Genomic DNA, 27693 nt, shown 5'->3' on the forward strand with positions numbered 1-27693 from the left:
ATGGACCTTCACCGCCCCTTCAAGATGGACAGCCCCTCCTACCTGCCAGCCCCTCTGGCCTCCCCTGCCCTCATGGTCCTCGCCACCACTGCCGAGGCGGGCCGAGACGCCTCCGTGCCCTGCCAGGCGCCCAGGCCCTTCGGTGTCCCTGCCTCTGTGGAGAAGGACCTCCACCTCCCCTTCCCCTCAGCCTCCTACACATTCACCTCCATGTATCAGCGCCAGGCCCCCATGTCAGGCACCTTTCCCTCCCGAGACTTCCCGGCCTCGCTGCTTCACCTGCATCACCAGTTCACCCCACCGAACCTGGACTGCTCCACCCTCGGTATGCTCAACCACAGTGGGGTGGGCGCCTTCCGACCTTTCGCCTCCCCGCCAGAGGAGAGGGAGTCAGGGGTTTACCATTCGGCTTTTACCCCCGCCAAGAGGCTGAAAAGCTGCTTCCCGGAGGTGGAGGGGAAGGAGTTTGACTTCGGCTCCTCGGGAGGCTCCCTTAAAGCCGTGGAGGACTCGGGGAGGAAGCTGTTCTCCATGTCTGGCCTGCTGTCTGATGGGGAGGCTTCATCGAGCCCGGAGGAGCGTAAAGAGCACAGTGAGTGCTCACAGAAACCACACTTTTCTGCACATGCATGTTTTGGTATTCTATGTTCCCTGCTCACATCTTAAAGCTCACACAAAGTCACTCATCTCACATCTTTAAAGCATGCTGTGAAATATGCAGAGTTTAATTGAGCACATCAAGACCTCGCTCACACTGACATGACAAGGCAGATGAGATTTACATATCCTCCACAGCTGCGACGACTAAAGGTGACAAATTGAAAGAAGCCTATGAGTAGAGACGTATCTGAAAATATTTTCCCCCTTTTGCACTCTAGTTTTTCTCTTCTAGTTGGGCAAAGTGTTTACAGCGACCGGCTGTGACTGACTTTGACACAAAGAAATTGAACAGTGTCACTTATTCAGCTTAGTGATCATTAGCCACATATGACCATTAGGCCTATTGGAAGTGAGACTTTTCTTGGCGGCTGAGGAACACAAATACATGGGAGCGTATGGAGGGTTGACATAGGAGGAGTAAGAGTTGGAACGAATGACACCCTGTCAGAGATAACGAGGTGGCAGAGATAGAGAGGAAAGGATGGAGGAGGATAGAGAAAAAGAGAGAGAGAGAGAGAGAGACGTGGCGATGCGTCTCAGCCTGAGCTTCCCAACGACAACCCTCAGCTCAATATGGCCGCCCACACCAGCCGTCTGATTTGTTGACAAATGAGTGGGAGAGGTGTCAGTCAGCTTGCCGTGGAGGGAGAGACGCTCCTCATTACTCCCGGGGATAATTGCCCAACGACGCGGGGGCACAACACTCGCCTCAGAGGGAGAGGAGAGGGGAGGGAGAGAGAGAGAGAGAGAGAGAGAGAGAGAGAGCCAGAGTCAGGGAGGCAATGCTAGGCATGATGGGAAATCAAACCCCCTCAGTGGCGGCCGCCAAGGGGAGCGCCTGACAGATGAAAGGGACCAGACAAAGACAGAGAGAGAGGGAGAGGAGAGAGAGAGCACCCAAAGGCTCGGCAGATCAGAGGGGGACACCATCGAAAATAATGACAATGAGAAGGGGAGGGGGGAGGGGGTGGGGGGGGAGCAGAGATGGAGAGAGGCGAAGGCAGGAGGGGGGAGACGCTGATACACGCTCTCATGCATATCACCTAAAGAAAACTTTCATCCCACACATAAAGGGCGGGAGCAGGGACGAGTTGTCTTAAGAAAAGTTTGGATTGTGTTGCCGTTGTGTGCCTTTGCGTGCGTATGTGTGTGTCTTTGTTGAAACTTCCCGATTTTGTCGCTGGTTGGTGGCTGAGTGACAGGGCCAGGGAGGCGGAGTGGCAGGAAGGAATCTCAATATGGAATTTTAATAAGGACGGGAAAGGAAGAGATGCCAGCCAGCATGCTGGTGTGAGAGGTGTGTCTGTCTGACAATGTTTGCTCTGTGCACTCGTGCGTGCGTGCTCCCCTCACCTCCTGATTTTGGGAATCTCATTTGGGAAATGTTGACAAGGACAAAAGACGAGATGGAACAGAACATGGGGAACATCTCCCTCTCTCTCTCTCTCTCATACACATACACCCTTACCCAAAAGAAAAATGGGGGGGAAAAAATGGATTCGAACACATTGGAAGCTGCTTTTCCAGCTTTATCCAATTAGATTGGAGCTCAGGCAAACTAAGAGCTTTAATGCAATTGAGCTCCAGCACTTTTCTAAGTCTGACATACACTTGTTCCTCTTGACTGGGTAACAGACAGTCACTTCAGGACCAAAAGTCTTAAGCTTGAAATCTTCTTGGGGTATGAGAGCGTCTGCTGCTCGTCTACTGCTCACACAGTGCAGTGGCGATGCCAATGCAAATTCTCAGTGAACCACAAACTAGACCATAAAATCCTGCTTTCATACTTTTTAAGTTGTCTTCATTAGTGACTGTCTGTGTGGTTTCCACTGAATGCCATGGTCTGCCCCCTCACAAGACATCCATGTCAGGTATTAGGAAATTCTTGACACTGCTCTGGACACTGCAGTGTAGCTGCCCCCTGCATTTAGAGTGAATATATGGTGCTTGTGCAAGCTGTCCATTGAATGTTTAAAGTTTTAGTGAAAACGCTTTGAGACAATGTTCAATTTCTTCAGTTTTGTAATTGATAGCTTGTCTTGGAGACTTACCACACAGGGATGTGTAGGAATGTAAGCTTGCCCACAGTAGCACACACTGTCAGATTAAGTGTAGAGTGCATTATTGTGGGACACATTGTACACCAGGAACAGTTTTACCTTATTCTTCACCGATGATTAAAGCAGATATCAGCTTCACGGCCGTTTCGGCTAATGCTGCGTTCAAGGCAGGCTTTTGAAACCGTAAGTTACAGCTTCAAGTCACAACTACGACTTGGTAGCGTTCCAGGTAACCCGTAGCTCGTGTTTTTACCATCCTGTTGTCTGTGAAAGTTCCCTATAACGGCCACTCGTAACTTCCGACCCGTGAACTCGTACCAGATCGAACTGGTATGACTTCACAGGAAGGAAAAACACAAAGTACGAGTTTCTTTGAACGCACCATGAGTTAGCAGCCCCCGCCCTTGTCAGGCATCAATTGGTCCTCGTGCTACGTCACCACATTCACGCGCATCCCTTGGCTGCACACACAGCCCTTCATGCCGTTCTCTCTCCTCATTGGATAACACTTGTATCCCACAAGGAAAATTTTCTCCTCGGGTTACAGCAGAGCAGAGTGACGGAGAGACTCGTGTTTAGGCTGAAATACTTCATGTAAGTGATTGCTGACGGAAAATAGGACTATTTAGGACTTATATTAACAAAAACATTCCACTGATATCTGCTTTAAGTGCTGCAGATCCTCTCTTAACTTCTTGTCAGCCTCCACAACGAGCAGGTAGGGCATCTCTTCCCAGCCGCCCCGCGTGGACGTCACCTTCTGTCCATTTAGCGTCTTTCTTTTTGTCGATTTTCCCCCCAGACTTTGCTTCTGTTTTATCAGGGAAGGTCTGAGACGCACGGTGTGCTCTGACAGCTGTTCAAACAGCCACACTCGCTTTCAAAGGGCAGATGTCTTCACTGGAGCGAGTCATGCTTATTTTCCTCGGGGAGATGCTTTCCGCCGCAGGCCTGAGCTGGAACTAAAATGGCCCTTTACCAGAAACACAAGTTGGGAAACCGGAGGAGCGGAGTGGCAAAACACACCATGGCCAGACGCCGACGGAGTGGTGTGTGTGTGTGTGTGTGTGTGTGTGTGTGTGTGAGTGAGAGCTGTGATAACTGGAGGCAGATGTTTGAGAGCCCCTGTGTTGTGATACTCGTAACACATCGAACTCCTGGATGTGGCTGTCACAAAATTGAATTTTGTCTACTGCACGGTGGATGAGTAGAAACATAGAGACTCACAAACAAAAAACATCAGTGATTTCACTTTTTCTTTCTTCTTCCTGATTTAAATAAGACACCTGTCCTCTTCCCTTAACGGACATTTCAAAGCACTTCTCATATGCAGATGGCAGACCGCCTCTAAAGCCACTTATCTCTTGCTTCGTCATGAATGGGTGGTTACAACAATGGCATTTGTTGTGATGCAAAGCATGTCAAAACTTAATGGGGAAGGAAATGATTTTATGTATTTGATGCAAAACAAAACTTTTCATTAACCTCAATTTGAGCCATTATGAACACATTCACACATGTACAGCTCCCCTTTATGGACTTGTCTTTTTTATATTTAAATTCAGGCTACTTTGTCAGATTTTAAAGCATTACTTTTCTTTTCTTGTACAATTACTGAGTATTGCCTCTTTGCACTAGTCTCTCTACTTTGATAAAGTGAACGTTGAATCTCAAGGTGTTAAACTTGGACAAAAATCTGTGCATCAGGCCTTTGAATCAGCCACAGAGCATCGAGGACTCCTCTCCCCGGGATAAGAAGGCGCTGAGACACTCACCAAAATCTTCACCTGAGTGAAGAGAAATCCTGCAGGAAGTTAATAGAGGGCAAACATTTAAGCGTAACACACACTTAGGGTTCTCTGCCAGATGCGCTCAGTGTGTAAGTGTCCTCCACGGTCGGTTATTCATGGGTTGTTAGCGGACTAGTGCGGCGCCCGGACAGAATCAATATTACATAGATTCATCTTAGATTTGGCACATGGATTATCTCTGTGGTGAAGTTTGATGGGTTTCAGCTTGTTCCAGACACAGGCTACATGCTTTGTGTGTGTGTGTGTGTGTGTGTGTGTGTGTGTGTGTGTGTGTGTGTGTGTGTGTGTGTGTGTGTGTGTGTGTGTGTGTGTGTGTGTGTGTGTGTGTGTGTGTGTGTGTGTTTGAAGATGGGGGTATTCCTGTTAGTGTGTGTTTAGATTAATGTGACTTTGATTTTTAGTATATTACTGCTGTCAGGTGAAAACCTCATACCTCCAACCAACTATTTTTCCGAAATGGAAGAAAGCGTCTTATCTTTATCCAACTATTTGAATGTTTTCTAATTGTTTCATGAGGTAGTATTGCTGATTGACTCCATAGAGAAGCTTGTGATGGTTCATTTGTTAAATCATGAAAATCATCCAAATTATTCTGATTGTACTGCTATTATAGCTTTCACCCATCACAGTCACAATGCATATTTGTTTATATTTTACGTACTTGTGCATATTAGTGTATTGTGTCCACATCTTTCTCTCTCACGCGCATTCTGGCTGTGTGTGTGCGCTGTGTTTTCTGTGAGGCAGTCGTTGACGGGCTGCTCGTATTGAGTGGTGCTTCCTGTTGAAAGACACAGTGTTTACATCCCACTGGCAGACCACAGGAGATCAATAGCAACCACTCGATGCTCATGCATACACATATAGTATCTGCTGCCCACTATTATTCCCAGGGTGTACACTCCTTATCAGGTGGACTTGCATGTGTACTCCATGCATCAGCAGTCACACTCACCATATGCTTATGCCTAGTCCTTTGTGATGCCTTTTTGTTTTGTTTTGTTTTGTTTGTTCTGTTGTTGCAGACTTTGCTAAGAAAATGGAAGTTAAGAGAGTTAGTTGTTCTAAAACTGATTGAAAAGAAAGACAAAAAAAGTAAAAAATCAACATGTATATAAATCTGTTTCCTACAAATCCTGGACTCCAGTTTGAACTCATCCTGCAGCCACAGTGTTAATTGTTCAGTGGCTTTTCAAAGCTGTATCATCCCAAATAAAGTGACATCGGCGACCCGCGCTCTGACTGACCACACTGGCTGTCTGGCTTTCAAACCCTCAGAGAGGAAGCATTACAATATTAATGGTGGATGTGTTTGATGTGAGAGCACGTCGCGGTTGACTGTTCCCCCTCCTGTTGTGATGGTAGTTTGTTCTCCTAATGTTCTCCCAAGTAAAAGAGGCTTTCATCCTGGCAGGAGGGGAAACTTCTTCTCGGCTTTTTTGCCTCCTTCCCTTCATCTTATAAGGAGTGGAGAAAGGGAATGTGGAGGTTATTCCCCATGTATTTTGATTTATGTCATGTCTGTGTGGTCTTATATGTGTTTGTGAATGAAATCAGGAGTGCAGTGTGTGTATCTGCGTGTGTTGCAGCTCCCGAGCAGGCATCGTCAGAACTTTTCAGGCTGTGGACCACACGGCTTGTCGGAGACAGACAGGATTTCTATAAGTCTGGCACTAGGCTTTTACAGTAGCAGGGGGAAATCTGTGTGCGTGTATGTGTGTGTGCGTGGGGGTCTTTTTTGCAGTGACCATCAACACCTGTTGGACGGTCAACAGAATGTTCTGCCGAAACATGAGTCATGACACATCTTGTATCTGCTCTGAGTCCCACTGTGATCGGCCCACGCGAACAGCGCTGCCTCGGTGTAGAGAGAGGGAGGCTCAAGTTGACAGAAAGACGCTGAGAAAGAAAGAAACACACATAAGAGGAGAACGAGGGAGAGAGAGTGAGGGAGGGAGAGGGTCATAATGAGTTGCAGGGCCCAGGGGTCGTTAAAACAACAGCCTTGTTTTAACAGAGGCCATCTTTCCTTCTTCCCCTCTCTCTCTTTTTTCCCTCGCTCTACTTCTCTGTCTGTGCACCTGATCGACCTGCATCTCGGCTGCCTCTGATCTCACATCAAAGACCCTGTTAGTGTGTGTGTGTGTGTGTGTGTGTGTGTGTGTGTGTGTGTGTGTGTGTGTGTGTGTGTGTGTGTGTGTGTGTGTGTGTGTGTGTGTGTGTGTGTGTGTGTGTGTGTGTGTGTGTGTGTGTGTGTGTGTGTGTGTGTGGCAAAGGCTTGGGGTAAAGGCAGAGGGGGTATTTCTGTAGATTGAATCGCATATGCGTAAGAAGTGGCACACTCACACATACACACACGCTGACACACATGCGCAGGCACGCACACACAAACTCACATCCTCCGTCCTGTCCCCGGAGCCTAACAAATCAGTCAGGCAGATAGAGAGCGCACAAAGGCCAAATGCTGGGGTTAAACACATGCTGCTGAGGCGCTGAGGAGACAGACAGCAAGACCACACCAACCCTGCACGCCTGGATGGCAGCCAAAATCTTATGTATACATATATATATTATTTTCATATTTGTAATATAAATTCATATAGTCTGTGTGCGCGTTTGCGTTTGTGTTTGCCTAGTGTCACACACAGACCTCATTACAGCATGTCACTTGCGCTTGTTACAAGTCTCCCATCTGTGGAGAAGCTTGACAAAAGCCAATACGTCAAAGACGTGCCAGGCGTGATAGCTTCCACTCACGAATACATGACGGCCCGACATCACTCCGCAGCTTTATAAGCAGGATTTTCAGCCGTCGTAGATAATGTGCAAATTTTTGGAAAAAGTTTGAATTACAAGTAAGACATCTTTAAGGAGCTGTCACAGTGTCCGTATAAGTGAACAGTTTACTCTATAGTGTGCAGTACATTTTTTGAGTAAGTGGTGAACATGCCATGGACGGTTCTTTTTTCATTTGACTGTGGGAATATTTTCAGGTCCATAAATGTCACTCTCAGACACTCGGAAGGGTGGAGGCTAAATATAGTGCACTACAAAGCAGGCAGGGACACGGCCTTAGAGAGAAAGTTAATATTTGTTGGGTTATATAACCATGTCCATGTGACAGTTCAAACACAGATTACTTACACATGCATCCTAAAGACCCTCTCTAATTGATTAAGTCACATTCAGCGCTGCTTAGCTGTTCGCCAAACTCCCATCAGCGCCCCGCGCACCCCTGCCTTAAAGGTCAAAGTTTGCCGGGATTGACCTCTCACCCCGCTGTGCAAGGGTGTAAACACTCCCCCAATTCTCCTCAGAGAATAGCATTGGGTCTGGGCCATAAATCACAGGCCTGATAATTGGTAGGAAAACAGCAGTCCAGCAGTATATAACCTTTTACGTGTCGTCTCAACTCTTTATTATGGTGCTAATGAGTGGCCGTGGATCAGGGTTAGAGCCGCAAGCAAAGTGGGGTGGAGGGGTTGGGATGGGGGGTTCACTTCAGTAAAATACAGGCTACTGGCTACACACACACTCACAGTGGTATAGGCACACACATACATACATACATAAACGCAGGAAGTCACTGTGCACACACACCAGAGGGCAGGCAGACTCTTAACTACACAGGAAGACACTTGCACTGAAGGATATGCGCGTATGCAAACATTCCCTTACACACATGCATATGCAAACACACACACACACAGTGGCTGGCAGGCTCAGCAGTGTCCATTACTGACTACCATTAGTATGGAGATTGTGCTAATTGTCCCCATAGACCACACAGGCAGAGCTCGGCAGGCAGAGCTGTGAGTCTGTGAGGCTGAGTAAGAGCAGGGACTCTGCTTTACACATCCTATTGTCTCGGTCGTGACCCTATTAGTGCAATTACAAATCAATCAATGAATGATCATGGCATACATGCTGTGAATTTGTTTCAATGTAAATCATACCATTATGGCACATCAAGCAACTATGCTACTGTAGCCGAGTTTCATGCAAGAAAAACTGATAACTCGTATAAGACTGTAGAATACGCTCCATAATAACCCAGCACAGAGCACGGTGAGTAGTTGTCAAGTGGGAGCAAGTTTCGAGCACAGTTTTACCTGTTTGAGGATTACACCATCGGCTTTGTTATGGGAACAGGTGCAATCACCGTGGCACTTTTCTTCAGTCTTTAACAGAAAAAAAGTCTTAATATTATAAAAACAGTTTTTCTATTGTGAAAGATCAAAGAGTCACTGTGTGCAGGTTCAGTGCTGTTGTGGAGGATTCAAGTGATAAGATAAGGACTGATTCTAACGCATTTTTATCACACTAATCAACAATACACATTAATTATATGCATATTTATATAAATTTGAGTTTTCAAAGAAACTTTAATGAGTCTAAAAAAAAAAACAATGACTCTCTGTCTCTCTCTCTATTCTGTAACCCTCACTACAGTATAATGTCTCTGCACAGTTATGGCTCTTACATGTAATTAGTTTTAGCCTGAATTCCCGTTTGCACTACAGGTGCATGTACTGTATGTGAGTGAGCATCTGGACTCATGTGCTCTGGGTGGGCTGGTTCAGGGTCCTGCAGACTGGAGAGGGTCCGTTCTCATTAGCAGCGGCTCAAAGCCCCTGATCAGTCAAGTAGAGGAGATTGAACTGTGAGCGGCTCCTGTGTGACCCTGCTGAGTGAGAACACAGGGGAGAAGATCTATACCCGCTGGCGCTGCCACAGGCCTCTTTGTTCTCCTGTGTCTCCTGTGTTTGCTGACAGGGGGGGATCGGAGGGGCGTATCGATGTGGGCTCACACTGCGCTGCGCTCACCGGGGCTACACAGCAGTGTGTGTAAATGATATATACACAAGCATAAGCACACACACACACGTTTCTCCACTCTCTTTCTCACAGACAAACCATTACAATGTGTGCATATTCACACTCTTAATTTCACTTCACACTCACACACACACACCACACTCATTCACAATAAAACCATCAGTAAAGGCAAATTTACAGTCTGCTGTAGAAGGTCATCAGTCCACTTTGAGTGTTGCATTAAAGCTCAATATGTCTTTTTCTCAACAAGGCACCAGAGAAGGAGACTGCCTGGTGCTGGGAAACCAGACACAGCATACAGGGATTTATTTTGCCCTCAAAAGAAAACAACAACAACGACTATAAAGGCATTATTTACTGCTGACATTTCTTTAGAGTTTAATGCTTAAACCACAATAGAGTTCAAACAGTTAGGGAACACACTTGCAAATCAGATTTGTAAAGCAGAATTACGGCAAAAGAATTTCACCGTGTCAAACTGAATCCAATACACAGCTGTGCAACACATGTCTATGTTGTGATGTTCACAATTTTTAAATAATATTGAGACTCCTTTGTGCTGTGTATCTGAGGTTTTAGTGATCTAATAAAACTTTAAAAATCTGCTGAATATCATAGGAACAATTTATATTTCCACAAGCAGTTTTCTACATATTAAGAAGTGGGTATAAAGAAATAATCCTCAAGATCCCTTTATGTGTGGGTTACTGAAGATAAGCTGCTCAATCATCTCTACCTTTTACACCATTTGAAGATAAAACCATCGTCATCTGCTGTAATTGTTTGCTCATCCAGGCAGACACAATAACATCCTTTAGGAAGTGTGACTAACCCAAACACAGGTGTATCACACAGCGCCAGGTGCTTGTGTTTCTCTCATACCAGCAGCAGTCAACACGGTGTTTCTGACAGTATCAGATCTTATCTCGAGGCGGAGTGGGAGAAGTGATGCGGCTTATCTCTAATAATGCCCGCTGATGAGGCTGAAAGGAGGGGCGGTGTCCGAAAATTTCAGCAAGTTCCGACTGGTGGTTTGCTCATGCTGTGATCAAGGCCTAATGCGGGGCTTTTTTTTTTTTTTTTTTTTTTTTGGGTCACAAACATGGCATAAATCCTGGGAGCGCGAATTTGTTTGAAGTGTAAAACCGGCTCTCCATCCCTGTGGACGTCTGCTCCCTAATGGCTGAGGTTTCCGCCACTCACCTGCGCTGCACTACAAAGTGTATGTGGGACAGGTGTGTAAAGGGAAAGCAGGTGGCACAGCGTGTGTGAGTGAGTGTTATATCAGCTGCCTGAAATTACCACCTGAAAGGGGAATTCTACTTTAAAATATCTTACCTATTCAAAAACAGCAGCTGATGTAAAGTAGCATTTTTCTGTGTGGTGGTTGAGTTATTCTGTCAGAATCAAAACAGCAAGAGCCTCTTTCTTAATTCATTTTGCAAATAGATTTCACATATTTTCAGGTGATACTGTACTAGTCTGTTGGGCACTGGACAGCATCATGCATCAGTATTGTCTGACTTTGTTGCTGATGGATGTGATTGTGATTGATTTGAATTAAATTTATGAACCCCTCTCATCCTCCTGTTGCACCAGATACCTGAAAATCTTTCTTTCTTTCTTTCTTTCTTTCTTTCTTTCTTTCTTTCTTTCTTTCTTTCTTTCTTTCTTTCTTTCTTTCTTTCTTTCTTTCTTTCTTGTAAATTCATGTAAACATGTGATTGTGTGTTGTGTGTTCTCTATTTTTTCTTTTTGTCAAAAGAATCCAGAACATAGTGACCCCACAGTGGTGTGCACATAAAAAAAACATCAGAAGTGGAGTGTTACCTTTTCTGCTACATGGTACAACTATGCCAATAATTATACCTTGAAACCCTAACCACCATCTGGGAACCTCATCAAGATTTTCAGAACATGCCTTATACACCTGATAGCAGCAGTAAGAACGGAGTAAATCCACGGTTTTTCCTTGACGAAAAACAATTGTCCGCTTTAGTGGATGTGTATGTTCACTTCATTCACTCTTGCCAGAAAATGTTGCGTCATGTTGCATTAGACAGAACAAAGGTAGGCTACATGTCTGTACAACACAGAATGTGTCAGAGCGATCCTGAGTATTTTGTGAAGGAAATTCAGCCAAATGGTCGAGAGTGTGGAGGAGAACTTTCTTTTATGGGCTCTACAGTTGTTGTTGAGTCCTGGCATAATTAAGCTCTTCAGTGAGTCCCACACACAGTGACACAGTGTTTGTCCAGGACTATTTAGAAAAGTTGATGCAAGCAACAGAGCGATTCTCTCATTTTCTCCTTGTTAACCACTAATTGAGAGAAGGAGTGAGGAGGGGGTGGGTGGTGGGAGAGTGGGGGTGGGGGCACCAGGTGAAAATGAGAGAAGTGATGAGGAAACAATGGAATAATAAGAGAGAGAGATGGAGAGAGTATTAATGTGCATTAATTAGTGGTCCACGTAATAGTGATCTATATTTTTAGAGCCAATCTAATTAGCCCATAATGGGGAATTGTTATCTATCTATCTATCTATCTATCTATCTATCTATCTATCTATCTATCTATCTATCTATCTATCTATCTATCTATCTATCTATCTATCTATCTATCTATCTATCTATCTATCTATCTATCTATCTATCTATCTATCTATCATTTTCTTGACTCTTTCTCTCTCTTTCACACAAACAAACACACATGCACACACACATACACACACACTGTGGCTGAGATGATCATGACAGGGATGATATATTTGAATTACGTAACGGGCTAATGCATGTTTGCTTCAAAATATACATACTCAGTATAAAAGAGAATAAAGTACTGTATACTGCAGCAATCACACCAGCACATAAAATATAAATACCTCACAGCAGGTTCACACATATTCCTGAGTTACTAACTGAAGTTTTTTTGTGCCAATTTATTTCATTGCTGCTAAAAATGCCAATAAGCACGGTGTTGCTGTTTTCTGAACAGTATAAACTTGTGCAGAAAAACAAGACAACAACAGAAGCTCCCTTGTGTCTTAAGGATGTTTATAAGTCTGCAAGTCGTAGAGTAAACCCTAGCAAAACTGTCACATACCTAGAATTGCAGAAAAAGCAGGGTGGTTGTGCGCACATCCAATGCCTATTTTAGGCCAGGTGCCGGACAGTCAGGATAATTGCAAAGAAAAAAGGGAATATCCGCACACTGATTGTAAGCTCCCATTTATTGGATAGCCTACTTGCTTAACGTAAGCAAGTAGGCTATCCAATAAATGGGAGCTTAAGTCAGTGTGCGGATATTCCCTTTTTTCTTTACATACCTAGAATTGAACACAAAAAAGTAAAAATCCCTGCCAAAAATAAATGATAAAGTTTTCATATTCCTCCTCTCTTTCTCTGTGAAACTTACTTAAGTTGAACTTAAAGTGAATATGAGAATTGCTGCCCTGACGTTTGTTGAGACAGGTTGAAGTCGTGACAGTGATACACTTTTGAGTTGGATCTATGTATATTTCATCCGTCTGGCTTGTGAGTGCAGAGTGAGTGACAGGCCACCGGTGAACAGCACTATATCGGTGTCCGCTGTCAGCGGCTCCTTGATCTAATGCGACTGCTCTGACTTTGACAGACAGCAGTCAGCAAACGAGTGTCAGAGGCTTGATTTGGCATTTTACTGCTCCAAGTAGAAGCTCGATGACGTCTCATGCCTTGGATTGAGGAGCATAAATGCTGTGTTTCATTGCTGCCTTTCCTGTTTGTTTGTTTTTTTCTTTCGTTTTTTTTTTTGGTGGAGCAGTTTTTTAGTCTTTTATTAGAGACTCTGACAGCAGATGGGCCACATGACAAGAAGTTAAGGAGAACACATGCAACAAACCAAGGACATTGCAGTTAAAAGCTGGTTTAGTAGATCCTGTCATGGGGCCCAAGATTGGCTTGAGAACAAACCTGTGCAAAATCTCCCCAAAACCAATTTCTTTAAAATAGACTCAGTCCCGAAATAAACCAAGGGCAGTCAGACCAGTCAGTCTGCAAAGAGCAGAGTTTGACATAACTAAAGGATCCAGACTGAGAGAAAATCATATCTGTTTTGTCGTCGCTGTCAACTATCAGGATGCACAGTGAGATAAGAGCTGGGTCAGGACAGGACTCTCCCCATCCCAATTATAGGAGCTGTTTTTCCATGCGGTGGCTTGTAAGTAGCCTCATATAGGCACAAATACCCAAGGACAGTCCTAACTTTCCTCCTGACTTCCATTCCTTCTCTCTAATCTGTAAGTCACTATCAAAGATCATTGAACCATGCATCTCAATGAGGATCAGATTGATTGGTAGGAGCGGAGCGGAGGCAGGGTTCGATCTTTGCCCTCAGGTCCTGAGAAGGGAAATATGGTCACAGGGACACCGTCGCACAGCTACCCAGTCCACTCTCCATCAACGCGGTGATTGGACACATACATGCTGAGCCACGCCCGCACCTGATGGAACAATCGTAGAGGCTAATGGAGAAGATGAGAGAGAGAAAGAGCGAGTGGAAGAGAAATTGTGTGAGGGGGGGGTTGTGCACTGATTGACTTGTGGTCAGAGAGGTTATGTCCATTGATCTGTAGGGCAGAAGAAAAGGGCTTTGGCCTGAGGTGCTTCAGAATGAGTCTATTTGGAGTTTAGGATTCCTGTCCATTCCCACCAGGAGCTTTTTCATCATCTGACTCCCCAGGACTCACAGCTGCCATCTCCTGTTGTCAACGTAATGCACAGAGCACTGCAGAGGCCAAAGGCCAATCAATGTTCTACAAGAGGTTGATACAGATCTTATTAGTCAATGAATGATCATTAGCGGTCTAACGAGGCATTGATTTGTGCAAGGGCCAAAGGTTGCGGTGGTTGTGGTGAGTGTCTTTAATACATTAAACACAATTGATTGCAGAGTAGGGAAGGATATTTTTGAAGGATGCTGGAATTAGATTGGACAGTGAGAGATTTGAGGTCAAGCCAGGAGAGGAAGTATACCTTCATCTGCCGCTGAATGTGGTTAGGATTGAACATGGAACCTAGCAGCACATTTGTCTTTTATATATTACCGGTGTAGCAATTCTGCAATTAATAAAAAGCAGATATCTAAAAGTACCAAGTCAAAGGCAACTGGACTTGCTGTTTCAAAGGCTGGAGCAGCCGCCTTTGAAAGCCGAGGAAATGACTCTGCTCATAGCAGATGTGTTACTACAGGGCCTATTATGTTGCTCATTAAATACCCAACCTCTCAATAGGCCATTATTTCCCCAATAAAAAACAAACGGCGGCCTGCATACTTTCCCCTCTCCCCCCTCTGCTTCAGAGGTTAGCTCTACCTCACAGACGGCGAAAAACCCTGACTAATATCCTGCATGTGATGCTTTTAAATAGGAAGCAGGCCGCGGGACAGGGTGGGGTACAGGTGTGGCAGGAGCCAATGGCTTTTATAGCCCTCCATCTCCTCTGAAAGTGTGCCAAGGACCTGCCTACACAACCAACCACTGCAGTGTTAGCCGCCAAGCGTTAACTTTACTCCCCCACCCCCCACCCCCCCACCATCTCTACATGCCTACTGGTTATATAGAGTCTGTGCTTGTTATGGCTTTATAGAGGGATTTCTGATGTGCTTAGAGAATTGTTTGATGATTGGGATAATGATGCCAGTTGGAGTGAGTCGTCTCAGCACTTTATCGCCAACCAACACGAAAAAAGAAAAAGAAAAGCAGGCCCATGCAGCCGATGCAAACCAAGCTCCACATCTTCCCCCGGATGCCTGCTTGTGCTTCCCCTGCCATTCAAAGCCGTCCAAACCTCCTCATGTCAATCAGAATTATACCACGTCCACAGGTTTGTCACTGGGGGGACGTTCGTCACCATGTCTCCCCTGCAGAACAGCCTTTTCATGCCCCAGCATAATGTCAGCGGGTGACATCCAGGCCTGATGTGATGTGGCATTCACTAAAGGTCACGTTAGGCATCTCCGCTCCGTCTGCATCAGCAGAACTGGCAGCCGTCATATGGGCGCTGGCATCGGCCATTACCCAGGCCCTCGAGGGGACTCGATGCTTTGACGATTTGTCAGCAGGATTCTGATCTCTCTGTTTCCGTGGCGAGTACTGAACCTGGGACAGTCACAGTCTACGTCTTGATGCCGAACAACAGAAACTGGATTTGACCATCAATCAAACAAGAGGAGAATGATGATGGCAATATTTATTTTTTGTTTCAAAAGATGAACTTTACAATGTCATGATGCTCTTGATAGTGGGGATGCTGCAGACAACATATCTCAGTGTTGTGATGGGTTACTCGCTCCAGGGGTGTGTTCTCTTCAGATCCATGGGGAGATTAGATAGTGATTACATTCAGGCATGTTTGGCAGATGCTTATCTGTCCAATTCTTTCCTGACAACAGCTGCACAAAGATGGTTTTATTGTCCATGCCAGTCCAAATATAACTCATTTCCCAGTTGTATATATGTATAGCAGTAAACCAATTGTTAAAACAGTCCTGTCATTTTTTAAGTGGCTGCAAAAAAGGGGTAAAAGTGAAACTGTGTTATTCTGATCCACACATTTTGTTTCATAGGAACACGACTTAAATATAGCCATATATAAACATCCTCCCAAGTGGGAAGAGCACAAATGGCAGCTGGCAAAAGACTAGACAGTCAGGAAAGGAGGTCCTGAAATGGCAAGACACAAAGAGGGAAAAAAAAGAAACAATCAGACAACAGAGACCCAGTGAATCCATTAGGAGATGGGCCAGTCAGACCCAGTACAGCCCGGCCAGAGAGAGAGAGAGAGAGAAAGAGAGAGGGGGCCAATCCATCCGAGCCAGTTGTTGTAGTGAGTGAACAGTTAACAAGCCCCACAGGCAGGTTTTACAGCCCCCTGTTGTGTGTCTGAGACCCCCCAGGGTGAAAAGGGGCTGAGGCTGACTGATACTGACAGGGTTTATGTGGGCGGGGGCGGAGGGCAGCAGGGGGATGGAGACGTGTAAAAAGGTGGTCATGAACCGACAACTGTCACTTACGAGAACGCACAAGCTCGGAGACAGGCCTGGGCAAAAAGCACGTACCCCTCCCCACACACACACACACTCAGGCACACATACGACACGCTCGCCCATACATCCAAACATGCACACAACCACATCCATTAAATCTGGTGTTTGTGCGGGGCAGAGGTGAACAGTGGCGGTGAGGCTGTAGTAGAGCTGGGGGGGGGGCAGGTGGGGGGCTTATCCAAAAAGTGGACCAATAAAACACCTGAAAATCAAATCCCATTGCTCTTATCGCGGCGCCATTCAGAGACGCTATCTGTGCAGGTAATGTAGTTATAAATTCAATTTCAGCCCAGAGATTTCATTGTTTACTGATGCCTGCATGTTCCGGGCGGCAGAGCGCAGAAAGCTCAGGAACGCTCGATGCGTGTCGAGAAAAGTCATTTAGGCTTCCGCAAGGGGATGCAAAAAAGGCGAGAGACAGGGGAGGGGGGGTGGTCGGTGAAACCAGTAGAGCTGTCACTCTCCCAAGGACACCTGACTCCACTTTCTATTTTCCACCCCATGTTTTATTTAGAGGCCATTTTGTCCTATTTGGTTTCTCATTATGGGGCTCATAGCTCGACTGATGTCAGGGGACAGCACTTACCAACAGACAAGCTTGTCATGTCTCTGGTCATTTGGAGTGGAGCTGGGCAAAGTGTTAGTCCGGTGTTTGGATAATAGGGTCCTAAAGGAAGTTGAGTCCACTGTGCTTCGCAGCGTGGAGTCAGAAACTGTCACAAATACTAACCTGTTTCTAATGTTGTGTATTAAAAAGTGTTAAATTGTGATTGCCAGCCCTGTCATCTGTTTTTCCTTGACTGCGTGGTGATGGGAAATTAGGTGCATCTTGCCTACTAGCACTCTCCTTGTGATTGATGGCTTTCAGGAGTAAATCACCTCATCTACTAGGTAAAATCTTGATATAGTAGAGCTCCCCGGTCTCCCAGCTGGCTGCTTATGGCAGTAATCCATCAGTGGGGCCCAATGGGCCGAGTGGCCCTCCTGGGTAATGTTCCTATTGACAGCCTATGATGTCAACACACTGACAGCAGGGGGCCATAGCAGCGTGTCTGTATGTTTGTGTGTGTGTGTGTGTGTGTGTGTGTAACCTTATTTTACGCTAACTCCCACTGTCTGTCAATAATATATGTCTATTGAACACACACACACACACAGAAACACATAAATACACACCTGCAAAGCAGCGACAGCATCTAAACAAATACCAGAGGTGGAAAGTCATTTCTAAAAAATGTTTTCACTATTTCCATTTGATGCTACTTTAAATTTCCAATACATTTCAGAGGTAAATGCTTTTAACTCCTGATCTGACAGCTTTACTGTTCTTACTTGTTACTTCACTCATTAACATTTTATTTGTAAGCTGTTGAGTGGGATAATAGCATGAACTGGATTGTTAAATCTGGAGCCACCCACCTACATAAGATTATTTAAAACAACTCCATTGACCCAAAGTGAAACTCACACATCAGTAACAATGCTCCTGATATTTAGGCTACACTTTGCTTTGCTTATGGATGCAAGATTTCGCTGCTAAGTAATAGTTGGAGAATTTAATGATGAATTTATTTTTTTTAATATATCTATATTATTTGTTTTTTTCCTGGTAAATTATACATTTGCCAAGGTATAATATTTATTGTAAAAGACAGCCAGTACATTTTTGTGGTAAGTATGATTCACACACAAATCAAATCAAATCAAATCAAATCAAATCAAAAAATCAAACTTTATTTATGAAGCACTCTTTATACATTGAAAACGTAGCACAAAGTGCTTTATATGTTTAAAAACGGCCCCCCCAGACCCCCACCCCAGCACATACACACACGCACAGACACATGCACACACACAATGACAAGATCTTAGAAATTTGTGGCTGAATACAGAGAATTTTTTTAAAAGAAAAAGCAAAATCAAGTTTTTGTTTTTGCCTATTTCCAGCTCACTGACTCCTTGTGTTTTCTGTGTGACAGTTAACTTGTCATCTGACCAGAACGGAAATCATGAAAATCTGAATGTTAATCATGATATAGGTCCGTATACAGTATATAGCTTCATTCAACCTTCTCATTCCTCCTCTCCCTGTCCAGTTAAGGTGAAGGGTCTCTACGACTCGCAGGCCCCGATGTGTCCAGTCTGCCAGAACATTCTTCGACCAGGAGAGCTGCAGGAACACATGGAGCAGGAGTTGACCAAGCTCGCCCAGATACAAATCAGGTATCTCACTCACTCTGTCAACAGATTTCACAGCCATCACTCTTTTTCCACTCTCTTCATTTTACATTGTGCCATTATGATCTTTATTCATCTGTTTTCCTCCTCCAACTTCTCACTTCTCCCATTTATCAGCCTGTCATTTTCTTCCTGTTTGTGTCCCAGACTTTCTATTCTCTTCAGCTTCCAGAGGATAATTAATGTCGACAGTCTTCTCTGTCACCTGCGTGCAGTGTTTACAAGCTGCCTCATTGTTCCCTACATATTTCATATTACAGCCTGCGGCCTCATGGCAACGTCTCATACAGCGGGGGGATAATGTCCCACTAATGGCTGCTTTGAGGCCTACACACACGCACACTCACAGTCTGAAATATACACAGAGAGACCAGCGGTACACACACACACACACACACACACACACACACACACACACACACACACACACACACACACACACACACACACACACACATGTACACACACGCACTCACATTACCTGCTGCTTAGACCAGAAGAATGATTCCTCCAATAAAGACATTACACTCCAAATCTGCTTAACGACCGCTCCGTGGACAGTAATGGTTTCAAATTGAACTTGGCCCACGGGGACACAGTGTGTGTGTGTGTGTGTGTGTCTCTGTGTGTGTAACAGTAACATTAAGTGAGAAAGACTGAAATGAGGTTATACACAGTCTCAGATACAAATACAGACAAGATAAAAGCAGAGGTTATTTACAGGATGACATTTAAAAGATAATATTGTGTTTGTATGCTGTATGAGGCAATAGTGTATAGTTGATTCATGTATGTATGTATGTGTGTGTCTGTCTGTCTATTTCCAATTCTGCTTAAATACAAGTTTCTGTTTCTATCCACCTCTTTTCTCTACAGTGCCACTTCAGTGCATCACGACCACCTCATAAGAACTCCAAAGGTAAACACAACTGTGAAATCCTCATATGTTTGAGTGAAAAAAAAACAATGTCCACTCACTGCCATCTCACCTCTCCCCCTCTCTTCTCTCTTGTTTTCCTGTACAGTCTCTCTCCCTTTCCCTGCACATAAAGCGTGAGGGAGGTTCTCCCACCTCACCCCCGCGACCAGCTGAGGACGCCCACTCTGACAGATACCAGGTACAAATCAGCATCAGATTTATCAGGAGGAGATTTCAAGATAGACTTCAAATGTGTGCACATAGTTTTCAACGTGTCTATACGTCCACTGGAGTTTAGACTTGAATATGAGAAATAAAGAATGTTAAAAAAAAACCTATTCTCTATTTCTCTACACACTCAGTTTAGATATTAATAATTCCGCAAAAATTACACAAAAAAATCTTTCTTCTCAAGAGTAAAGAATTTTTTTTTCATGTGCTATACAAGCACTTAATGCAAATGACTGCATCTGATTTTAAGTATATGCTCTAAAGGTATTCTGTTTTTATTTCAATGTACTGCTGCTTTTATTTCTTTGTCCACTTGCAAGTTTTGTCTGTGTGGCATTGGGGTAGGACTCATATGATTCATCTCTTTGTTTGTTGTGTAGTTTTATGTGGGGGAAGCTGAAGACAGATTTGCACTAAGCTGGACAATAAAGTTGAACTAAACTGAACAACAGACCTTTTGTCCAGACAGATATGCTGAAGATGTAGAATATACAGAATTGACAGAGTAATTACAATATTAAGAAAGGAAAAGACAATATTGTGTGATAAAACAGCAAACAGAAAGTCAAATGTAAAATAAGAACAAAAGACAGCAAAGACATTTTTAGTTTAGCGGGCCCTTATTCTCAAACACCTATGGTCCATAGTGAAGATTTCTATGTATGTCTATATCATCACTTGAAACTCTCTCAACATCTGCCGAGCTGTTTCGTCATTTGTTTCAGTAAAAATCTTATTGAAAAAATTGTTGTTTAAAGTAATGTGATGAAAATGCTATGTTGCTCCTTTGTTTGTTGCAGACGTTCCTCCGTGTGCGGGCCAACAGACACACAAGACTAAATGGTACGTCGATGCATGCAGAGTGGACTTGTTGTGTTTCATTGCTGCTGACTCGGTTTGAGTTCAGTACAGCAGAGTCAGAGCAGCAGTTTTAAATGACTTTAAATTGTAAAAAGTTAAGGAGGCACGGTAAAAAACATCAACAAAAACCATTCTAGTTTCTTTTGTTCACACTGATGCACCCAGTTGTGTGTTCGTCCAACCCCTCCTCCTCCTCCCCCCACACCCCTCCTCCTCCTCCTTCTCCCTCACCAGTCGTTCAGATATCACCCTTTTTCCCACACCATCTCCACTGGCCTAGCGCCCACACGAGCAGAGGAGCTATTAACCTCTCAACTTTGACCTCTTGATATGTTAACAGTCGATGACCTCTGCTGGTGCAGGTGCTACGTCAAATCTGCCCCATTACGCCCCCACAGCGCAGGAGCCCACCTAGACTGCACACAAGCTGGTAAGACACACCGAGAAGCACTTTATTCATCCCCACACTCATTTTTCTAGCAGCTATATGCTAGACTTAAACTTTAGCTTCAATACTTTTACTTTTTTTCCTAAAATACAAACACGAGGCAATGCCATTGTCTCATTTGAGTCGTTTTTTTAGGCAAAACTTCAAAACATTTGTTCATCCCCGTTTCACAAAGTGAAGATTTACTCATTTTAAAAGTGAAAATGATTCATAAATAGTAATATTAGTAATAGTAATGATTTATTCTCCACTGTCACTCTTCCATCTTATGCGCAATGTTTTTTTAATATTACTATTTCAGTGTGTCATTCTTATATAGTGTCAGACATCATTATACATCAATACTGAATTCATCCTTACAGTTATATAAGTGTTGTCTGCATCATTGATCAGTTATGAACCATTAATAACTTTTGGATAATACAAAAATGACTATTTTTAATCTTCTCCCATTACAGCGAGTTAGACTTGTTCATCTGACGTCTTTAAAAGTGCTATGACAGGATCTTGGCACTGGTGTTGTAGAAACATGGATCTGCAGAACATCCTTAAAACTGCAGCTGACACCACAGACGTCTTACTACTGTTATTATTGCTGCAGAGATGCTCCGGCTCTTAGCTGACTCTTGAAACTGCCAGTGCTGTCGAGGTCTGTTAGCCTTTATTGGGCCTTATAACAGGACAGCATAATGAGCTTCTAAATACACGTCAGGAAGGAAAAAGAAGAAGAAGGGAGAAGGAGGGGGGGGGGTGCTCCTATGTTGATTAATCAACCTCTCTCTCTTTCTCTCCTCTCTCTGTTTGATGAGGTCTTTCTCATCTATGACCGTCTCTTTAACCCTCATTATGTTCGCTGGGATGGCAGCACTCGGGTCACGGCCACCAGCTCTCTGGGTGTCCCCCCAGCCCCCCCCCATGCCACTCGGGGGGCCACTGTCACCCAGCAGGAATTAGAGGGCCCTAAAACTTAATGTCCCCTTATGCAATCTGCAGTCAGTCAGGTCAGAGTGGGAGAAGAGGTGCAGTTGGTGTTCTGCCATGTTAACTTTTATATCGGAGAGGAGAATGGGGGGAGGGGCAGGGTGGGACGACAGGACAGGGAGGGGAGGAAATGTTGAAAAAGCCTGCAGCTCTTGTGTATATGATGATGTCTTCATGTGTATCTCCTGGCTCTTTGGTGTAAGTCTACTTCAGGCTCTTTGTGTTAGTCCACACATCAGCTGAAAAGAACTCACATAGACTTGTACACATTTCATTTCATTTATTAGTTTATTTCATAGGGACAGTGCACCACTAATCAACAGAGTTAAAAGAAAAACTGTAAGTGGGCCAGAGTTAGCCAACAAGACTAGTTTTTGTCCGTTGTCCCTGGCCAGATGTTAAAGGCAACCTAAAAGCCTTATCAGCCACATCAGTGGTTGTTTCTCAGACTGACCCCATCAAGCTTCATCAGCACCCGCCCTTTCCTAATGTTTCTGATTTAAAAATGGATGTTATTTAAAACCACACAACATCAGGCTGGTCTCTGTTACAGCTATTATTTTCCTCCAGCAAACAGTGATCTTGGGGATTTCAGTGTTTGGCTGATTAAAGTTAGAACTGAAACAATGTGAAAGCTACAAGATTTTCATATTTTCTTGATAAAAAGTTTGAAAGAATATTTGTAGCCTTCAGAACGGTTTGCGAAATTTAGGCTTCTGTTATGCATACTTACAGACTGTACACAAATTACCAGTGGTGAACTTTTCATGTTTCAAACAGGAGCTCCATGATCAGAAATGTTTCTTTAATGTATCAGTGTTTTTTTTATATAGAATCAGTAAATCGGTGCATCAATAGTGTACTTTCATTTTAAATGTTTATATCCTCAATCAAACCATTATACAGAGACAAAATTATAGTGAACTCTATATGGCAAACTGCATCTTGAACCTTCCTGAATGGTGATGCAATTTAAAGCTGATGTAACTATTAATGTTTATTATTATTATCATTATTATTCATTATTCATTTTATTTTATTTGCAAATAGGCTATAATAAAATATAATTTTAGGAAGAAAAAAAATATTTTTCAGGAAACCAAAACCTTCAGCCAAAAGAAAAACCCCCAACTATCCCCTCCCTCCCCCGGTCATTCTCCAAATAACTTTCATAAATGCTCTCACTTTTGTCTCCATGAGAGATTAATTTAAAAAATAATTAAATTGAATTAAATTAAAACAAGGCCTCTCAACCTGATTTTAAAAAGATTGTGGCCTCTCAATAACTGTATCACTGTCTTTTCTTCTGTTTGTTCTTAGTCAGGATTGGAAAACTGAAGAGGAGGAAACCAGAGGATGGGCAGGTGTGTGTGTGTTTCTGTTCTTTTCCCTTTTTTTATGAGCAGACAAAAGATGAAACATATTTGTTTCCTTGACATTTCTATTGTAACCAGAGATGAATACATAAAAGTGGTGGGGCAGGTTGAGAGAATATCGCTGGTCTGGATCCTCGGACACTGTTGACTGCCTTTGTTCACGTAGCATCAGGATCACTGTCAGCTCGGTGTGTGTATCCATGTGAAAACACTGCAGGCGTTGGTTCACAGCTATGAAAACACAGAAGCAGATATGCAGCTCAAGGCTATAGGAGGCATACGGACATATTCATCCAGTCAGTGAACTTGTGTTCTTCATGTGCATCTGTGTGTGTGTGTGTGTGTTTTTAGGAGGGTTCAGCAGACGTGGTGCCATTGGAGGACGAGTGGAATGAGAGGAGAAGGATACAGATGACGTCGATAGTCGGAGGGTTTAAAGGTGAGCATAAATCTTAGCGCGTGCATGTGTGTGCCGTGCGTGCCATCAAGGTACCCATGTGTGTGATCTCGTTCAGTGGAGCGTGGATAATGTGAGTGAGTGGCAGTTGAAAAACCACTGAACTTTTCAGTCCAGATTACAGCGGAGCAGGATGCCTCGAAGGTTAGCTTAAAAGTAACAGTTTCCTGCACCGGAGAAGAAGAAAGCTCTGACCTGCAAACTTGTTACACTCTGACTGACAGAAACAAGCGCAGGGGCAGAGAGATGGGCAACAACATAACATTTCACAGCTCTAAAAATCTGACGTGAATGTGACCTTACAAATAAGAACATATTTCTTCAGTGAGAAAAAAAGAAAAGTTACCATTTAAAATTGTCTTAACAGGTGCAATGCTGGTGAGCACAACTTCGAAGGATTGTCGAGACAGCGATGCAGACCTGGACGTGGACGGCGACGACACTCTGGAGTACGGGAGAGCACAGTATCCTTTACAGAGAATGCAACAACGCCGTAACAACACAGCATCTCACTGTGGACTCACGTTTATAGTGAATTAAGAAATCTGCTATAAAGTGAATTTAAAAAATAAAATGTATAAACATTTCTCAGTTAGTCATTGTAAGAGATATAGTCTTGAAATGTCAAACATAAAAAGTTGATGAAAGTTGATTCAGAAGATGACATTTGGAGAATCTTTTTTTTTTTTGGAAAACAATATTTTTCAGTATTTCAACAATCAGATGCAATATGTCTTATCAGTCGTTGGCTCCCACCATCTTGTTCTTCCTGAGTTTTATTCTCAGATACACAGAGACAGATGTGATCCCCTGCTCGGGAGGAAGCTCGAAGGAGACGACAGCAAAGTAGGTGTCCCACCTGAAATAATGATCTGCTATTTCCCTTACAGACCTTTTAATTTTCTCAGATTTGTGGCTCTTGAATTTAATTCTTAAAGTTTTGTTTTCTCTTCCAGCAGCAGCAGCAGCAGTACATTGCCAGATTCCAGAGTAAACCTAGACTTTTCCAAATGGTTAAATGATGGTGAGTTAATTAAACTCTGAATGTATAAAGATATTAAATGAGGGAAAAAAAGAGAAGGGACCAACTCTTGAGAATTCATAAGAACGTCCTTCCTTTTAACTGAATTTGATCACAATTTATTGCATTACATATTGTTGTTTGCTCACTCAGGGAGTCCATCCACCAGCAGTGGAGAGAAAGTGGATGGCAGCATAACAGCTCTGCCCAAAACCTGCAAAAACACTGAGATAGAGACGTGAGTAAAGTTTCACTCACTTCATGTTTGTGTCACACTTCTCACTGCTGCGACACCATCGCTGCTCATCATTTTTAAAAGTCACTGCAATAGCGAATGACAGTTTTATGAGAAGTTACAGCAGCTAAAAGAATGAGGAGGTTGGTTTTATCACTGGAAATGTCTTAGTTGAACTATTGATGATGAAGGAAGAGAATAAAGAAGAATAAAGAATAAAGAGTTTTAAACTGCTGTGGTTTAGGCCCCAGAACTGACACTTAGTTAAAAAACAAACAAATCAAAAACCTGTACCGATCAGTCAGTCCTGTCACTGTTTTTACCAGCCCCCCCCCCGTTGCTTCTGGGTCACAGGGAGGAGTCTGGTGTGTTTCGTAGTGAATCGCGTGTGCTGGGACATACACCAACTGAGGAAGAGTAGCCATCCCTTTCTGTGAAGTGTATTTTGGCGGGCTGGTTCCTTCTCTCTCTCTCTGAGTGTGTGTCGTAAACGTTCAGACTATACCTGCCCCTGCTCCCACCAGCGTGATACACAATACTATATCAATGTGATGATATCATCAATCAAGGTCATAGCAGGCGACACGCGTGTACACACATTTCATCACACTTAATGCACTGTAGCCCGTCTGCCTCCGTACAGTATGTTTGCACATAAAGTCTATCCGGTAATTGTGAGCGCGTTTGTGTGTGTGTGTGTGTGTGTCTCTCTCTGCGAGGGCCCTGACACCTCGCCCTCCTCCCCCTCTGCCTCACCTCACCAGCCCCCCTCCCTACACTTATGATAAATGAGACAGCGAATGCAGGCAATGTGATTGCTGCTAAATTTCATGCTCAGTGTCCATGTTGGCCAGCGAATAATTTAATCTGTCTTCGATTTATAAATGACTCTCCAGTGTCTGCCTAACTCACGCGCCCTCCCCTCTCTCCCCTCCTGTTACCGTCCATCCATCCATGTGTGTGTGTGTGTGTGTGTGTGTGTATGTACGCACAGGCTCTCAGAGGACTCCACACTGACAACTCTGGATGCACTTAAAGCTCGGATACGGGATTTGGAGAAACAGTTGTCCAAAGGAGACAGATTTAAATGCCTCATCTGCATGGTGAGTATGAAGGCAAATTAAAGCAATAGAGCGGACACACGAAATGGAGATAACAGCGCCATAATGCAGGAATTCGATAATGCAGAAACTGATGATATTCCTGCAGGGACCTGTGTTTTGAGCCGAGCAATAGGTCAATATTATTGGTCATGTTAATATTATGTAAAATTATAGGAACATTTGTCTGACATCGCACTTTAATAAAGCAGATGCAGACTCTCAATATGATTAGTTGGCATAAAATTTTAATTGCAATCTGTCAGATCTGTTTATGTTAATATAGATTGATTTATATATATCAAACAAATCTTAATCTTGAAACATGATTCTGATACTGCCCTGGCTGTAAATATACTCATTATAATTATAAAGACACCGGAACAATTAGTCAATTAAGCAGTTAACTGTAAACACACAGAAAGCTCATCTTCATTCACCACTTCATCATTTAAATTATTTATTGAGCAAAACATTTTTACAATTCCCTGTTTTCCTTTGTTCAGTATGATTATTTTGGATTAAAGAAGACATTTCCCAAGCACTTATGATCAATACTTTCACTTGCCTGTATAATTTTATAGTGTAAATGATTGACTAGATTGAAACAAAAAAGTTCATCTAAAATGAATTAGTTGCAGCCTTAATATATGTACCACTTTATCAACAAAAAAGTGTTAGTAGAAAGTTGCTGTTTTACATTTTTTAAACCCAGTGTGAAGGTGGAACGTACGCATCTGAACCGACTAATGAGCCATACTTTTATTTTGAAGGAGGCAAGTCAAAGAGGTTTTTGAGAAGAACAATCATAACAGTGCAACAGAGCTCAGCTGGATCTCTCCCATCGTCAAAGGGTCTTCAGTAAAAGTTGATTTAAAAGGAGCGTCTGATCCTCTGTACTGTAGTTTCACATGGACATCTAGGGGCTGCTTTTCGTACTACAGGAGAGAAATCCTCACATGTAATCTCTCTCTCTCTCTAGGACACTTACACCACTCCGCTCACATCCATCCAGTGCTGGCATGTGCACTGTGAGGAGTGTTGGCTCCGGACACTGGTAAAACTGTTTCTTTGTTCCTATAAACATGAAAATAAAGCAAAAAAAAAAAAATGCCCAGAACATGTTTGATGACAGCGTGTTTGTTCATTCTTTCCTCCAGGGAGCAAAGAAGTTGTGTCCTCAGTGCAACACCATCACCTCACCTGGAGACCTGAGGCGGGTTTACCTGTGACAGGGGAGGGGCTTGTTCTCTTTTAGCCAATCAGGGATGGACTTGTGGGCAGCTGGCCTGTCATAGACTCCCACCCTCCTCCTCCTCCTCCTCCTCCTCCTCCTCCTCCTCCTCCTCCTCCTCCTCCTCTTCCTCCTCACAC

At 43.6% G+C, this 27693-nt stretch overlaps 1 protein-coding gene across 1 annotated transcript; it reads left to right on the top strand.

Annotated features, from left to right (window-relative positions):
• Positions 1-27551, top strand: rnf220b (ring finger protein 220b; the record flags this gene model as incomplete). Its single annotated transcript, XM_083969730.1, has 15 exons — positions 1-592; positions 18549-18675; positions 19567-19609; positions 19716-19808; positions 20641-20683; positions 21042-21131; positions 23451-23494; positions 23858-23945; positions 24331-24427; positions 24750-24809; positions 24926-24987; positions 25138-25222; positions 26214-26322; positions 27302-27376; positions 27480-27551. The coding sequence occupies 15 exons, from the start codon at positions 1-3 to the stop codon at positions 27549-27551; spliced, it is 1680 nt and encodes a 559-aa protein (XP_083825856.1).
• Between the last annotated feature and the right edge of the window lie 142 nt (positions 27552-27693).

The sequence above is a fragment of the Trachurus trachurus genome, assembly GCF_905171665.1.
Source record: "Trachurus trachurus genome assembly, chromosome: 4".
Lineage (NCBI taxonomy): Eukaryota > Metazoa > Chordata > Actinopteri > Carangiformes > Carangidae > Trachurus > Trachurus trachurus.